Source organism: Sturnira hondurensis, unplaced genomic scaffold (genome assembly GCF_014824575.4).
Source record: "Sturnira hondurensis isolate 20B ecotype Veracruz unplaced genomic scaffold, ASM1482457v3 Scaffold0013378, whole genome shotgun sequence".
Lineage (NCBI taxonomy): Eukaryota > Metazoa > Chordata > Mammalia > Chiroptera > Phyllostomidae > Sturnira > Sturnira hondurensis.
The window spans coordinates 867119-883674 of NW_028086009.1; the positions used below are offsets into that span (position 1 = coordinate 867119).

A 16556-nucleotide genomic window follows, 5' to 3' on the forward strand; every position below is an offset into this window, starting at 1 on the left:
ACTTCAAGACACTGTGATACTAGAAACACTACATATTGTAAAGAATGTTTCATTTTTGAATGTTTCATTATTTGTAAGATACTGCTTTTCATTGTGAGCTAGGAATAATTTCAAATTTGATGTTAATATACCTTTTAAAATTTTTTGTTTTTTAAAGATGTTCATTATTATTTCTAAAATGATCTCAAACTAATTTCATCATATTTTTTTAAATGTAAACTTCTGGTATTTTGTCTATGCTCAAAATTATCTATACTAAATATTCTGACATTAGGAAACAGAAATGCTCATTACATCTCTCTGTAAAGAAATGCCTTAGAAGAATGCTTTAATCTAGGCCTTCCCGTCTGCCTTCCAAAACTACCAAAAGAATAAATAACATCCTTAGAAGCTCTAGATCTAAGTCCTTGCAGAATCTAAACCCCACAGAAGGAATGACCCTCTCCATCTCATGCCCCACCACTGAGCACCAAACGCTGTGATCAGCTCCATAAATATTTACCGAATAAAATTGATAAATGCATGAGAAAAATGCTCTTTATTCCACAATTTCCCTTTAAACCTTTAAAATGCCAAGCCAGGATCCCCAAGTTATGCGATGAAAGATGATTACATTTCAAATACGTGCTTTGTGGTAGAAATTACTCTAGGTGGACCCCTACAACACTAAAAGAAAGCTGTCACTCTTCCATTGCCCCCAAATTGACATCTGTCAAATACAAACCTGTGACATCATTAAAGCCAGGAAAGGACAACTGAATAGATCCGTGGATCACGATCTAGACTTTTTGTTTGTTTATTTTAACTACAGTGGGTGACTGACTTATTACATTTCACATCACTTAAGAGTTTTTAGGATTAAATATGGGTCAACAATGACTAAACACATCAACAAGTGATGTTCATGAAATGAATCACACCCAATGACCAGCATGTTACAAGATGCTGTGACACTACCACTGCTTTCACAAATGAAAAACGATAATTAAACTTTCAATGTAAAATATTTCACCAGACTAGACTGCGAATTTTGACATGGTCAATTTATCACTGTAGAAATCAGATGAGGCTCAGTCGACTCTGGTCAGAAAACTCATTAGTCTATTTAAATTATACCTTTGCCAGGATGTCATAATTCTTTTTACTGAAAAATATCTGCTATTTACTGAAAAGATTTCATAATTTTTTTTGCTTTGCAAAGATAAAATGTTTAAAATTGATGAATTTTTAAATTAATAATGAGATAGCACTAGAAAAAAACTTTTTGGAAGTTTTGATTAACCTCATATAGTATTTCTGCAATAAAATACGGTCAATTTACTTGACTACTTTCCCCATTTATTTAAATTAAAATATTTGCTTTCTAAAGAAAGATGGAGTGTATTTTGTATTCCAAACAGAAAAAAACCCCACAATTTAAAATGTTATCTTTAAGGCAGTTTGATCTCAAAAACTGTTGGTGAAAAGGTGATTTTTTTAACTGAAATTAAAACTAAAAGTAATTTTGGAATGAATACCTTTTCATGGGTTTGTGCAATCCTGTGGGATTCTTAAAGCAAATTCCCTTTTATATGTGGCCACCTTGACAACAATATCCCAGCAGAGGCCACATTTTTAGTGGTTTCAGGACACATTTGTCTTTCATGAGAATACTGGACTTTTCCTGCTTGTTCAACCTTTTGCAAATTAAACTAGTTCTATAGGTTTTGTTTTAATTTTAAATGCATTTCATTTCTTTGCTTTAGGGGAGAACAGAAATGAAACTTCCAAGGCTGACACTGTCTTACCTATTACATTAAAAAAGAGCATGAGCAGCAGACACCGTTTTATCATGAACCAAATTCATATCTAGACAAAGTGTAATTATTCACTGCCCTGAATTACTGACCAGCTACTATCAACTGAACATCACATGGTCCAGCTCTAACAAACCAGAAATAAGCTGTTAAATAGTGAATATTATTATGAGAAATAATATTCTGGCACCTCTCTCTTCTAACCCACACCCTGATAACTACAGGGCCTCAAATAAAATATGTCCAAAATGTACTTCCCTGGAGCATGACCACCCTCTCGGCTGCTTGTGTCAGAGCCTGGGCTTCCCCTACACCTCTAGTCTGAGCCTATTCCACTACTTAACAGGAGGTAAAAGTCCTCCAATGTGTTCAGGGTAAAGTACAAATTCCACTAAACCAGCACAGTACAGAAGAAATGCAATGCAAGCCACATACACATTTTTTAAATTTTTAGGAGTCACATTAAAAAACAGGTGAGAGAGTAGAGAATGGGGGGTTCTCAATGAGTACACAGACTTTCAATTTAGAAAAAAGAAAATGCTCTGCAGGTAGATATTGTGGTGATCTGAGATGGCAGTTTCAATAATAATGTGAAAATTATTTTGGCATAAACCTAGGGATAGAAAGAAGTGTATTGATCAGAGGCAGGTGGCTCAGACTAGGTGTGGAAGAAGCTGGGGTTCCGGCACTATGTGAATGTACTTAATGCCACTGAGCTATATACACCTAAAAATGATTAGAATACAGATGTTTAAAGAACATTTTACTGCAATATAAAAGGTGAAAATTAATTTTAAAAATATATCCTAACTCCACCAATCCTAAATATTGTCATTTTGACATAATTAATATAATAACTATTAATGAGATATTTACATCCTTTTTTCATACTAAGCCTTTGAAATCTGCAGTATATATGCACTTATAGCACATCTCAACTTAGACACTCAATTTTCAAGGGTGTTTAAAATGTGGAATGTACACTATCAAAACTACAATTGTTTCATGTTTTATGCTGCTTTAGTTTTAAAATTCAGATATTTTAAATTAAATAAAATTTAAAGTTTAGTTCTTCAGTAACGCTAACAAGTACTCAATAGGCCAAAGTGCCCAGTGGTTACCACGTTAGACACATTCATTGTAGGTAATCTGAGGCTTCCTATTCTCCAGACTCATCTCTCCCCCTCCGTACCTCATGCTCCAGCTCTACTAAGAGTGTCATTTCCTAGGCCTTCCATTTCTCTCCCACTTCTAGGCTACTGAGCATACTGCTCATCCTCCTGACCCTTCCTCCAGGTAGCTCTACTCATCTTTTAGGTCTCAGGTTAGGCATTATTAGCCACTGCCTCTTCCAGGTAGCTTCTCTACACCTCTACACTGCCAGCCCTTGTATCCCAAATCTACTTAAATCCTTCAATACATCCTGGATTATTACTAAACTAGATCTTTCCATAGTGCTTTGCAATTGCTTGTCTAGTTTCCAATAATTTCCATTATGCTATAGTATCTATAAAAGTGAAAATAAAGTACATCTATCACTTAACCACAAAGCAAGTCCTAAATAAGTATTTGTTGAACAAAATAATGAATGAACAGATGAGACAACACCAGGAACCTACTTCCTCCTTGTAAATACTCATCTGCTCTGGTCCTGCCTGGCTGGAAGGCAGCTTTACAGAGATTTATGCAGTGAGGGCTGCATCAACAGCCATAAGCAGTGAGGAACCTGGAATGACACTATATGCCAGGCCCTCCACTTTCTCATTTAATCCCCACAGCCACCCCAGTTTGCAGAGACAGCTCATCACAGAGGTTAAGCTGCAAGACCAAATTTGCCCAAATGGAGGATGCAGTACTCAAACAACCTTAATCCAGAGCCCACACACTCAATCTCAGTGCAACATAGGTTTAGAACTGCATGATCCAAATGACCTCAGAGAACCTTTTATTTAAATCAATATATCCCAATAGTGGCTGCCTGAAACTGTGCTGATACCTGCACCTGTAAGTTAGAAAATAGCATCACTGCATTATGAGAATATGCCTAAAATATTCCACAGTGACTTATGTTCAATTAATAACAAGTGTGAAAGAATTCTCGCTTTACACAAAAAGCATTTATAACATTTTTGTTGATTTTTAAAACAACTTTCTGAAAGAATAAACAATCCAATTCATCCAAAATATCAGAAAAATAAATAATGATGAATCTACTGTTTTACAATAATAACTGTTCCTTTCAAAAATTATAATGTCTGCTGCCAATCACTGTTGACTAAGAAAAACCCTGAGGCTTGTTTGGAGCTGTCTCGCAGCTGCCCCGGGTTGGCACATGTTTGCTGGCACTGGCCCAGTCAGTGTTGGAGTGAAAGGGATGACCCGGAACCCTGGTCCCAACTCACACAGTCAGTTAAAAGACCCGGCAGCAGCCCTGGCTGGCGTAGCTCAGTGGATTGAGCGCGGGCCTGCAAACCAAAGGATCGAGGTCCAGTTCCCAGTCAGGGCACATGCCTGGGTTGCAGGCCAGTTCCCAGCAGGGGACACATGAGAGGCAAACATACATTGATATTTCCCTCCCTCTCTCCTTCCCTTGCCCTCTAAAGATAAATAAATATAATCTTTAAAAAAAAGTAAAGAGTACATATATAAAAAAAAGATCCATCAGTAATCACTACTCATACAGACAAGATTAAAAAAATGGGCCATTCAGCAGTGCAAGATAAAAACTAAGATTACTCTGTCACAACACTCTTTAATCATTACCGCATTTTGCAGTGTATAATGCACACCTCTTTTGACCCAAATTTTTGAGGGAAAAATAAGGATGCACATTATACATGGGTATGATAATTACATACCCACGGGTATAATATGGGTGCACATTATACGCAGCAAAATCTGGTACCTGAAGTTCTACTTATCTAATAATGTTTTTAAAATTAGGCCTCATGGGAAAAAAAATTAACTCAGAACTAAAAATTTAAAGGTCCCAATCAATTTCCTTTTGCCTCACAGTCTTCTTTCAGCAGATAAAGAAAAATCTATAGCAACAAGATAACATTTCATGCATTTACACATTTTCTCCTATAGACATCTACAGCGTTCAGAAAGTATATTATTTGTAGTCATGCCCATCTGACATTTTCCATTTCACTCAAAAGATTTTATGGTTTGGTATTATAGCAATATACAAATTTGACAGCTTGCAATAGGATCTAGTCCCTGTAGCAAATCATTCTGACAGTTAAGAACTATACAGCTACAAATGTACAATTTTTTATACTACATTTATTTTAAAATCTTACACAGTTGGGGACATACGTACTTTAAGTCCTGAAGAACATTCTTAATGATATTATAAACTTTACACTGGACTAATTAAATAACAGGACTCGCATACACCACACTACAATTATGTTATTTGTAGTATCACTTATTCCTCCACCAGTTCACTACTCAAATCAAATTTTTCCATAACCACATTTAAACAATAAACTTGCTCATTGTTGTCTATGTTTATCATTCTCTTAGAATCCTCTTTGCCTTGAGAAATAACTGAAGATGAGAATAAATCAGTACATGAGTTAATGCAGAACATAATGGCTCTTTTTGATTGCCTTTACAACACTACTTCTTTTTCTTTTAAAGTGATGAAAGATAATCAATGTCTTTACATTTCCCAAAATGCATTAGCCGAGGCCCTGCAAATACAACAATGACTCCTCTAGAAAGAAAGCGAAGCTGCTCTCTAACACTGGTGTAACATTAACTACATGGGATTCAGAATGATCTTACAGCACAAGAGGCAGACTTCATCTCTCTCTCAGTAATTCTGTTTTCAGTATTCAATACATCTGATAACATAAGTCAGTTAGCAAGAGAACAAGTGCCTTCCTTCTTCTGAAATAGGAAAACTGAATGTGTTCCCCCTACCTTGATGCAACTCTTCAGATGGAATACCACAGTGAAACCACTCTATTTTCAGAATTGATGTACCTTTCAAAACTATAATCTTTGGCTTTCAAGTTCACTATTATTTGCCTTCAGGTACACATTTTAAAGTGTATAGAGGCTTCTAAGCAGAATACTTGGTCTCAGCCAGACACTAAAAGGCTTGTAGCTCAGTCATCATTGCAGTGTAAATTCCTTTTCAAAATAATGTTCTTCACTCAGAGAACCCTTGTGCCTGTGCTTGGTTCACTTGTCAAATACAAATCAGATGGAGGGCATCGAGTGCCTGGGGGCAAGTGCAGCTATTCTGAATTCATTTCTCCATTTGGTTACAGAAATAGGATTTCAAATGTAAAAATTCTGGGAATGTCTACAGACACAGAAACCAAAGACACTGCGCTGAGCCACTGAGGGAGTGGATGGGTGGTCAATTAACACCACCAAATTTTTTATGCAAAAAACGCAATTGAGATAAATATTATTTGCTTTGATACATGCAATTTAATATTGAAACATTCTTACAACACTTCTATTTGAGAACTGTCCCTCCAAACAGGAAAAATGTTTAAAACTAACAGCTGCATTTAGGGTCTGCTGTAATTTTCTAAGATTTCTTAGAATTTATAAACTCGTCTTGTTGTTTTACCTATACAATAAATTCCATAGATCTTTAATTAATTTAATCTCAAAAAGTGGTCAATGTATGTAATAGATATTCATGGTAAATATGTAATACCAGAACTTCATGCTATTTTACTCCTCTAGCTGGGGTTCTTTAATGTTCTTCCCTTAAATTTTACAATCAAGCCTGATGATTTTTGGTAATATGCTTCCAAAGATAATACTGATGTTGAAGACGGCTCCCGCAGAGGATAGTGCTGTCTTGTGCGCTCATGCTATAAAAACACTGTCTGCCCTCTCTAACTTCCTGTCCTTAACTCTTCTTCCTGATAATTTTACCTACATTTTTTTCTATTGTGAAAACCAAAAAAAGATATTCTAACTCACGTGTGTTCCCTACTTCTCTAGGTGTATGTGTTCTTATCTCTGCACAATTGTGTTCCTCTTCCAAAGATTCAGCTATGACAATGGCCAACCAGTCACATTAGTAAAGAAAACAAAACAGAAGAAAATAAGAAAAGAACATGATGGAGAAAATTCTAAAATCTGTATCATGTGGGGGCAATTTTTTCTTTTATCTTCAGGCATACCAACCATCTGTGATTCCAAACAAACCCCTAGACTTGCTACCCCTGAAGACACCATTCAAGTGGGGAACAGGAAATGTCCTCAGTACCCCACCAGGGGCCAAAAGCTCTGATGTTCTCTGGATACGCAGAGAAGGTATTGGAGAACATGAGGAAGGGGTTGGGAATGACAATACTCACCACAAAGATAACCTTTCCTATATTGAAAAGTCATTCAGAAGCAAAGGAATTCATTCTAAACGAGTAGGTAAGAAAAATACTAAGTAATCTGGAATCTGCATTAGTAGTCAGAAGAATGCTTAAGCAGACAGAGAAAATGGTTCCCCCTTTCAAATATGACTTTGGGTGTAGCCTACTCAGGTAACTTTCAACAATTTCTTTCCTATAAAGAGATGGTTCTGCTTAATAACTTAATGCATTTAGATAGCAACCTGTAGCACTTTTTAGATAAGGCAGCAATTACTTTAACACCCCCCCCAAAATAATTACTCTACGCAAAAGCTAAATATTTTTAAAGAAAAAAAGAACAAACTAATTGGATAAAGACCAACCACTATAGCCAAATATATTTTTGCACTAAAACTTTGCTTTTTTAAATGAATTTTATTAAAGTATTTCAAATTATCAGCAACTAAAATAAAATAAAATATCTTGGAAAAAATTACTCTCGTCATTGTTGCCCATTTAATTATCTCACAAGCAGAGGCCACAAGTGTGATATTACCAAACAAGGTGGCTGGATAAGATAAAGCCTCTCCTGAAGCACACACCATTTGGGGACCAACATAATCTACTAAAGAGCACTGAAACTGTTGTTTTCCATTTGCTGTCTCTTCTTTCCCCTGGTCACTAAGTAAGGGGAAAATTCTCCTAAAGTCAACAAATCCTTCCTTTCATCCTCAACAAAAATATTCTTACACAAAATAATTATACAGAGGGGCATTTCAAAAGCTGCATGTGAACTTATGAATAAATAAAAGGCTAATAACGGTATTACCAAAATATTCAAATATCTATGCATAAATACCAATATTCCATAATCTAGAAAGCCTGCTAACAATGAGCATTTTTTTAAATATACACTTTTCATATTTCAGAAGACATTTTAAACTCATGGCCATTCTATAAGCCTCTTACAGCTCCTGGCTTTTACTAGTGTTGCTTACTACTTCACACAAAAAAACACTAACCTGCCCCAAGTGAAAGCAGTTCTTTTCTGAAGATTAAATGAAACACTGAACTAAAAACTTGCCCTCTGGACTTCAGCAAAGCAAACAGTATTTTCCCTACCCTGCTGCTTATCCCTTGGGCTAGAGCACCCTAGCTTGCATCTCTCTCTCTCTCTCTCTCTCTCTCTCTCTCTCTCTCTCTCTCTCTCTCTATCACACATACACACACACACACATTCAACCCCTACAAGGGTGGGCTTGCTAAGGGAGGTGATTTAAGGGTAATGGGTGGGAAACTGGTACATCAGCACCACCTAGTGGGCATTGAGAGAGTCTCAGCGTCCCCCCTTGCTGCTGCTTCCTGGATGAGCAATCTGTTTGTTCTACCTACACCAGGTTGCTCCAAGATCAGAACTCTCAAGTTCTGCAAGGCAAGTGCTGCAGGGGTGTTCCATAAGCTCTGCAATGGACCATTAGGCTCTATGACTTAATCACACATATCCCGTGATACCAATAAGGAAATCAATGTCTGGATTTACAGCAACATTCACAGAAGTGTGCGTGAATTTACCACCACAACTTTTAAAGTGAAAACCATAAAAAGGTACAAACCATTTGGCACTGTCTGATCAAATCATGAAGCCATCATAACCTTAAGTCAAAAGCACAAATGATAAATAACAATTTGCTGCCTTTTGTTTATTCCATAAATATTTACTACTAAATAGTAAACTACCATGTGCATGTCTGTGTTAAAGGTTACAGGATTAAAATCATGGGATTTTAATCTTTAAGAAACTTGATTATGCTTTAGTGTTGTTCAATTTCTATAAGAAAAGATAATGTTAAAATACTAAAGCAGATTATATATAATTAACAGAGCAGCAAATATGCACATATGTTACTGAATTCTAATACTTTATTGACAAGATATAATTTGAAAAAACAAGCCACTCTAGGATGTTTTTTAAAGCAATTAAGAATTTCAGTTTTCTCAGTGTAACTTACTTTTTTCAACCAAAACATTAACTGTCTCAAAATGAAAATTTTCCCTTTATGTGTTCTGTCTTCCTTGTAGACCAGCAGATTTTCAGATGGGAGTGATTTTTCCCTCCGAGAAAATATCTGGCACTGTCTGTTTGCTAAAGGATACTACAATCTACCATGCACATGACAGTCACCTGCAACAAAGAATTGTCCACTCCAAAAGGTCAAGAATCCAAGTTGAGAAAGCCTGATCTAGACTACAAGATTCTAGATGGCAAGAACAATGTCTTATTAAAATATAGACACTAACAGTTCTGGCCAAGAGGGAGGTGTAGGTAGAGACCCTTTGCTTCCTTGCATAACAACCAAAAGGAAAACAACAACCAATCTGAAATCAATAAACAACCAAAAGCACCAGAAAATCAAACTGCATGAAATTCCAAAACAAAAGAATTAAAGAAAAAATCAACCAGAACAACCAGACCCGTATGGCTGACCTCGGGAGTGGGGCTAGCTGCACAGCTGGGAAGGCTCTGCGGGAGGAGGTGATTTAAGGGAACTCAGAGGTGGCTGTGGGCCACAGTGGTTGTGGTGGTAGGAAAAGCTCCCAGTCTCACACAAGAGTCCCTAGAAAAGTATACCAGAGATGAGGACAGTGGCACTGTTCCCTCTTTTACCCTCCCCCACAGGCTGCGCCAAAGCATAGCAAGGAGGGTTGCCCTGTCAGGTAACTACCTAAGGCCCCACCCTCTTAAAACTTAAAGGCTGCACCAAGACAAAGAAATAGGGCCCAAATGAAAGAACACAGCAAAACTTCAGAAAGAGAACTAACTATTGAGGAGATAGCCAACCTATGTGATGGAGAATTTAAAGCCCTGCTAATCAAAATGCTCACAGATCTGATTGAGCTTGGTGGAAAAATGAAAAAACAAATGAAGGATACCCAAAGTAAAATTAAGCAGAATGTTCAGGGAACCGACTTCCGCCAAGATGGAGGTGTTGGTGGAAACACTGTGCCTCCTCTCACAACCAAGTTTAAAGTCAACAAAGTTTTGGTAACAAAACACAGCCAAAACACAGAATATTGAACTATACGGAAGTCCGAAAACAATGAACCCTTTAACCAGACTGGTAAGAGGGGCGGAGCCAGCAGCAGACAGGGTTGGGCAGTTAAGATCCCCGGACTCAGGCGAGCAGTCAGCTGTGGGCAGATCCCAGGTGTGGGTTAGCAACAGGCAAACCCAGTGAGGGTGCAAGGCGGCAGGCTAACCGCAGTCACACATTAGTGCGCAGATAAACTAGCAAAGGAGCAAGCAGTGAAACAGACCGAGCAGGCCTCAGCTGCCAGAAGCAGTAGTGGGGACTGCCATTGTCCCTCTCTGACCCCACTCCCACATACAGCATCACAACCCAACCACTGAGTTGCCCTGCCCTGTGAACACCTAGGGCTCCGCTCCTCATACGTAACAGGTGCGAGCAAGACCAAAACATGGCTTAAGAATTCATAGCCCTGGAGCCAATAACTCTAAGCAACTAAGAAATAGCCAACCTATCAGATGCACAGTTCAAAATACTGGTAATCAGGATGCTCACAGAACTGTTCGATTTTAGTCACAAATTAGAGGAACAAATGAAGGCTAAACTAATTGAAATGAAGGGAAATGCACAGGAAACCAATAATGATGGAAAGGAAACTGGGACTCAAATCAAGGGAGTGGACCAGAAGGAAGAAACAAACAACCAAACAGAAAAGAAGGAAGAAACAAGAATTCAAAAAAATGAGGAGAGGCTTAGGAACCTCCAGGACATCTTTAAACGTTCCAACATCCGAATTATAGGGGTACCAGAAGGGGAAGAGGAACCACTTAAACAAATAACAAAGAAGAACTTCCCCAATCTGGCCATGGAAATAGACTTCCAGGAAGTCCAGGAAGCTCAGAGAGTCCCAAAAAAGTTGGACCCAAGAAGGAACACACCAAGGCACATCAGAATTACATTAGCCAAGATTAAAATGAAGGAGAGAATTCTAGAAGCAGCAAGAGATAAGGGGACAGTCACCTACAAAGGAGTTCCCATCAGACTGTCAGCGGATTTCTCAAAAGAGACCTTACAGGCAAGAATGGGCTGGAAAGAAGTATTCCAAGTCATGAAATGCAAGGACTTACATCCAAGATTGCTTTATCCAGCAAAGCTTTCATTTAGAATGGAAGGACTGATAAAGTGCTTCTCAGATAAGGTCAAATTCAAGGAGTTCATCATCACCAAGCCCTTATTATATGAAATGTTAAAGGGACTTATATAAGAAAAAGAAGATGAACAGTGAAAGGACAGCAAACTCACAGTTATTAACAACCACGCCTAAAACAAAAGCAAACTAAGAGGACAGCTAGATCAGGAGTGTAACCATAGAAATGAAGACCACATGGAGGGTTAGCAACAGGGGAGTGGGAGGAAGAGAAGGGGGGAGAAGGTACAGAAAATAAGTAGCATAGATAGTAAGTAGAAAATAGACAGGGGGGAGGGCAGAAATAGTAAGGGAAATATAGAATCTAAAGAACTTGAGACACGCGGACATAAAGTGGGGAATGGTGGGAGAGGGGGTGTGCAGGGTGGAGGGGAATGAAGGGGGGAATTAGAACAACTGTGATAGCATAATCGATAAAATATATTTTTAAAAAAGAATGTTCAGGGAACCAAGAGTGACAGGAAGAAAACCAGGACTCAAACCAATGATTTGGAACAAAAGGAAAAAATAAACATCCATGTACAACAAAATGAAGAAACAAGAATTTGAAAAAGTGAAGAGACTCTTACAAACCTGAGGAATAAACTGAAACGTTCCAATATCCGAATTATAGGGGGGCCAGAAGGAGAAGAGGAAGACCAAGAAATTGAAAACTGAATTGAACAAATGATGAAGGAAAACTTCCCCAAACTAGCAAAAGAAATAGACTTCCAGGAAGTCCAGGAAACCCGGAGAATCCCAAAGAAGTTGGACCCCAAAAAGAACACCCAAAGACACATCATGTTGAAGTTACCCAAGATTAAATATAGAGAATCCTTAAAGCAGCAAGAGAAAATAAGAGAATTACCTACAAAGGAGTTCCCATTAGACTATCAGCTGATTTCTCAAAAGAAACCTTGCAGGCAAGAAGGGGCTGGAAAGAAGTATTCCAAGTCATGAAAAGCAAGGACCTATATCCAAGATCACTCTGTCCAGAAAAGCTTTCATTTAGAATGGAAGGGCAGATAAAGTACTTCTCAGATAAGGTCAAGTTCAAGGAGTTCACCATTATAAAGCTATTATTATACGAAATGTTAAAGGGACTTATCTAAGAAAAAATAAAAATATGAACAATAAAATGACAACAAGCTGGCAACTATCAACAACTGAACCTAAAAGAAAAGAAAAACAACGAAAACAAAAACTAAGCAAACAACCAGAACAGAAAGAGAAATGGACATCACACTGAGGGATTTCAGTGGGGAGAGGGAAAGGAGTAATAGAGGGGAAAGGTACAGGGAAGAAGCATGGTTAGTAGGCATAAGGTAGATGGGGAGAAATAAAAATGGTATGGGAAACAGAGGACTCTGAAAACTCACACGTACAACCCATGGATGTGAACTAAGGTGGGGGGTGGAATGCTAGAGGGTTGGGGGACAGGGCAGAGGGGGCAAAGAGAGGGGAAAATTGGAAAAACTGTAATAGCATAATCAATAAAAAGTATTTTTTAAATGCACACAGAAAAAGACACGAAAATAAATAAATAAAATAATATATATACACTAAGTATTTGGCAAGGTAAGGTAATAATTGTTTGGTGAAGTAAGTTGACACTAACATCTATTTCTTAATGTTTCCCTCCCTGTGAATAAGAAGGTAGGGGACAGTTTAGCATCCAGAAAGTTTTGGCTACAGCTCCATAAAAAGGCTGAAACCAATACTGGCAGATACATATACATACATTCACTAGATACAAACAGTAAAGTAATCTGGCTAAACATAGGTTGGCCTGAGTGAAATATCACATAAAACAACTGCTCTGTTCTATCTGGTGTGGCTCACTCACGTGGCACCATCCTGGAAAAGGGAAAGGTCGCCAGTTTGATTACCGGTCAGGGCACATGCCTGGCAGTTGGAGCACATGCAAGAGGCGATAGATGGATGATTCTCTCCCTCGATTCCCCTGTGTCGGAAAAATTGGGGGGGGGAGGGGCTGCTCTGAATTCCTACTGACTGTGCACTCGTTAGACAACTTAAACTTCAAAAGAATGCTAGTATCTAGAAAGCCTATCCTTGACTACCACCCCATTCTCTGGAAAGGTGCACTCCACCCCCCCACACAAGTGATCATTTGTAAGTTTTGTTACTCAAAGCCAATCACCAACTAGGACCAGGGCACAGACAGATTCACCAGGGTGGCAGTGCTTTGGTGAGAATTCCTGGTGAAAAAGTTACCCAGACTTCACACTTTTGCTCCCTTTCAAAAAATTACAGCATTTTTGAGTGGGTGTTTCCCCCTACAAAACGAAGTTTCTCCTTGAATTTTCCCATTTAAGTTAACCAGTGTGAGCATTTTGATAAATATACCATGAAATTCTCTCTGCATATAAAATTACATTAAAAACAGGAAAAACAATCTAACCTAAAGCCTGATATTTTCACCCAAACTGTGTCATGGACATCTATATGTCAATAATCACCTCTGCAATGTCTTTTAAAATAGACTTTAGGTGATCTTAAATTCACTCAAGACATATTCCTATAAAGGTACCAATTGTTTGAGGGTGAAAAACATTTCAGAAAAAATATGTGATATACACAATTAAGGCAAGGCACACCACTGGGAAGAAAACAATAAGCTTTGTCACTTTCCCATGCAATCATCAGATTCTAGACTTCTAGATACAACTTGGTGTAACTTCCTGAATGGCACTGAAACGATCATCTGTCCTTCCCTCCTATTTCTTAAAACCCTTTCGGGGCTGGTGCGAATAACAATACATCATTAAGGAAACATTCAGGGACAACAGGTGCCAGGGTAAGAGCAGAGACCACTCATTCTGAGGGGCATTAAACTGGGTAAATCATCTTTCAGTGTAGTGTTTGAATTATTGAAAATATATATTATTGTAAACCATAAAAATGAAAATGTAAGGTATCTGTTAGTCTATGTCACATTAAATATTTAAAGTTCTTTGACATGTGAACTCAACATTTTTAAAAATATCCTGCCCGATAGCAATTCTTTTTTTTTTCTGATAGCAATTCTTTTAAAAAATTTCAGCCCTGGCTGGTGTAGCTCAGTGGATTGAGCACAGGCCTGTGAAGCAAAGGGTCACTGGTTCGATTGCCAGTCAGGGCACATGCCTGGGTTGCGGGCCAGGTCCCCAGTAGGGGACACATGAGAGGCAACCACACATTGATGTTTCCCTCTTACTCTTTCTCCTTCCCTTCCCCTCTCTCTAAAAATAAATAAATAACATATTAAAATTTTTTTCATTGTTTTTTTAAAAAGTGGTGACCAAGAAATGAAATTTCAAGCTTTCCTACAGATTTCCAGGCGCCAAAACAGAATCCTCTTCTGACAGTGAGCTTTAATGGGCCTTTTCAATGACCCATCCATTTCCATCTCATTTACAAAACTTCCATGACCACATGCTGAGCATGATAGTTCCACCACTCCTGTCTGCCAACAGCAGTCATCAGCTCCATACAGGGCCAATGCTCTCTAGCAATGTGAAATCTTGACAGAGCTATAATGAAAAATAACAGTGTCCATTCTGCCTTCTCTGAGAACAAGAGACAATACATTAAGTTCTAAGTACTCGAGACAGAGGTTCAAAGACAATATGACCAGTTGCCCACTGGGGAAAAAAACTAGTAACAAAACAAGTTAATAATAAGGTAGAAGGTTACAGCTACACTCCCAGAAACATTCTATAGTGGAAAGACCTCAAGTTAAAAATACCAAGAACTGAAGAAATTCCAGGGTATTAAGTCCTTGTGTAAGATATGCTCTGGTATTTTAAGGTCATGCAATTTAATTTTAGGGGAAATTCTCATTAAATATGAACAATGAGGACCTAACCTAGTGATCTTTTGGCTCACAATTTAACAGAACTCCAAGGTCACTTCAATGTTAAGGACATTAAAGGTCTATCTTTTCAATTAAAAAAAATACTCTGAACAAAGAGAACAACTGAAAAGATTCTTATGACAGTTTCTGAATAGGTAAGAAGATAATCAGCCAGAGAGTTTGGTAAATTATTATAAGTGACAAAATCCCTGGGTAATAATAAGATTTTTTGTGTTTCTCTGCAACTATCTTCTTGGTGAAGAATGATATCATCAGGTTAGATGCATTTTGCTAAGACCAAAGAGAGAGAGGGAAGAGGAGAGAAGGGGAGGGGGAGGGGAGGGGTAGAAGGGAAGAGGAGAAGAGAAGAGAAGCGAAGCGAAGAGAAAGAAGAGAAGAACTTAAGATAGCTCAGGGCCATCATGAACAAACCTCACAAGACAGCCTATAGTTTGAAAATCCACATTAATCCAGGAAATGTAGTATTTCTTTGCCTTATTTCAGACAGAATTTGAGGAAGGTTACAAGCATATTTACAATATAACAAGAAAAGAGTATGTACGGGTAAGTAAATTTAGGGTAAATGGGAAAAAAAGGGCAGAACAATAAAATGAAGAAAAAAATATCTTGGGAATGTATACACTCCTAAAAAATATTCAGAACTTAAAGTTAATACCAATTTATGAGGTAAAAAAGGAAGCTTTGCCACTCACCAATTTTAACCTTTGTAAAGGGATTCTGCCTACATCTATCTGTGTCCTTTCTGGGACATTAGTGAATCGAACTTCTGGGACCGCGACAGCACACATGACATGGGCCCACCTACAGAAAAGGAGACATTAAACATAAACACAAGTTCCCTAAACTTATATACCTTGTACATCAAGCAGGTGATGTAATTCTCACAAAGGGGAAACACAGAGATAGGAAAGAAAGTCAAAAGCCTGAATCTATCACAACCTGACCACCCTTTGAATTTTAAACCTATTGGATAATACCTGGATGGATTCAGCAGCATATCCGCCTACCACTAAGACATGAGAAACTAGGTAAAGACCAAAGACTCAATCCAATATACATAGTTTTCTATGTTTGATCTGTAAAATACTGAAATGTAGGCTTGCTGTTTCATTTGATTCTGAAATATAGAAAGATGTGTTTAATATACTTTAGCTAATTAATATGTGGTAAAAGAGTAATTCAATTAATACAAGTTATGAACTGGATATAGCATATAATGTTTTTACATAATACAAATGGCATAAAGCAAACCAAAACAAATAGCAGGTTTTCTAAAAGAACTAACATTGATTAAGTCTTTTATTAAATTGTTTCTCATTGCAATCTCACTATAATGGAAGGAAC

At 37.8% G+C, this 16556-nt stretch overlaps 1 protein-coding gene across 3 annotated transcripts in view; it reads right to left on the reverse strand.

Moving 5' to 3' along the window:
* Positions 1–16556, reverse strand: part of KDM4C (lysine demethylase 4C) — a 404720-nt gene that overhangs the window by 105579 nt on the left and 282585 nt on the right. Inside the window, exon 17 of one of the 3 annotated variants that reach the window (XM_037061394.1) lies at positions 15905–16013. The exons of 1 other annotated variant lie outside the window; for it this stretch is intronic. In XM_037061394.1, coding sequence (XP_036917289.1) covers positions 15905–16013 — 109 coding nt within the window. Of the gene's footprint in view, positions 1–15904; positions 16014–16556 lie in introns of those variants that run through there. One more of the 3 variants, XM_037061396.1, reaches the window with a different exon arrangement.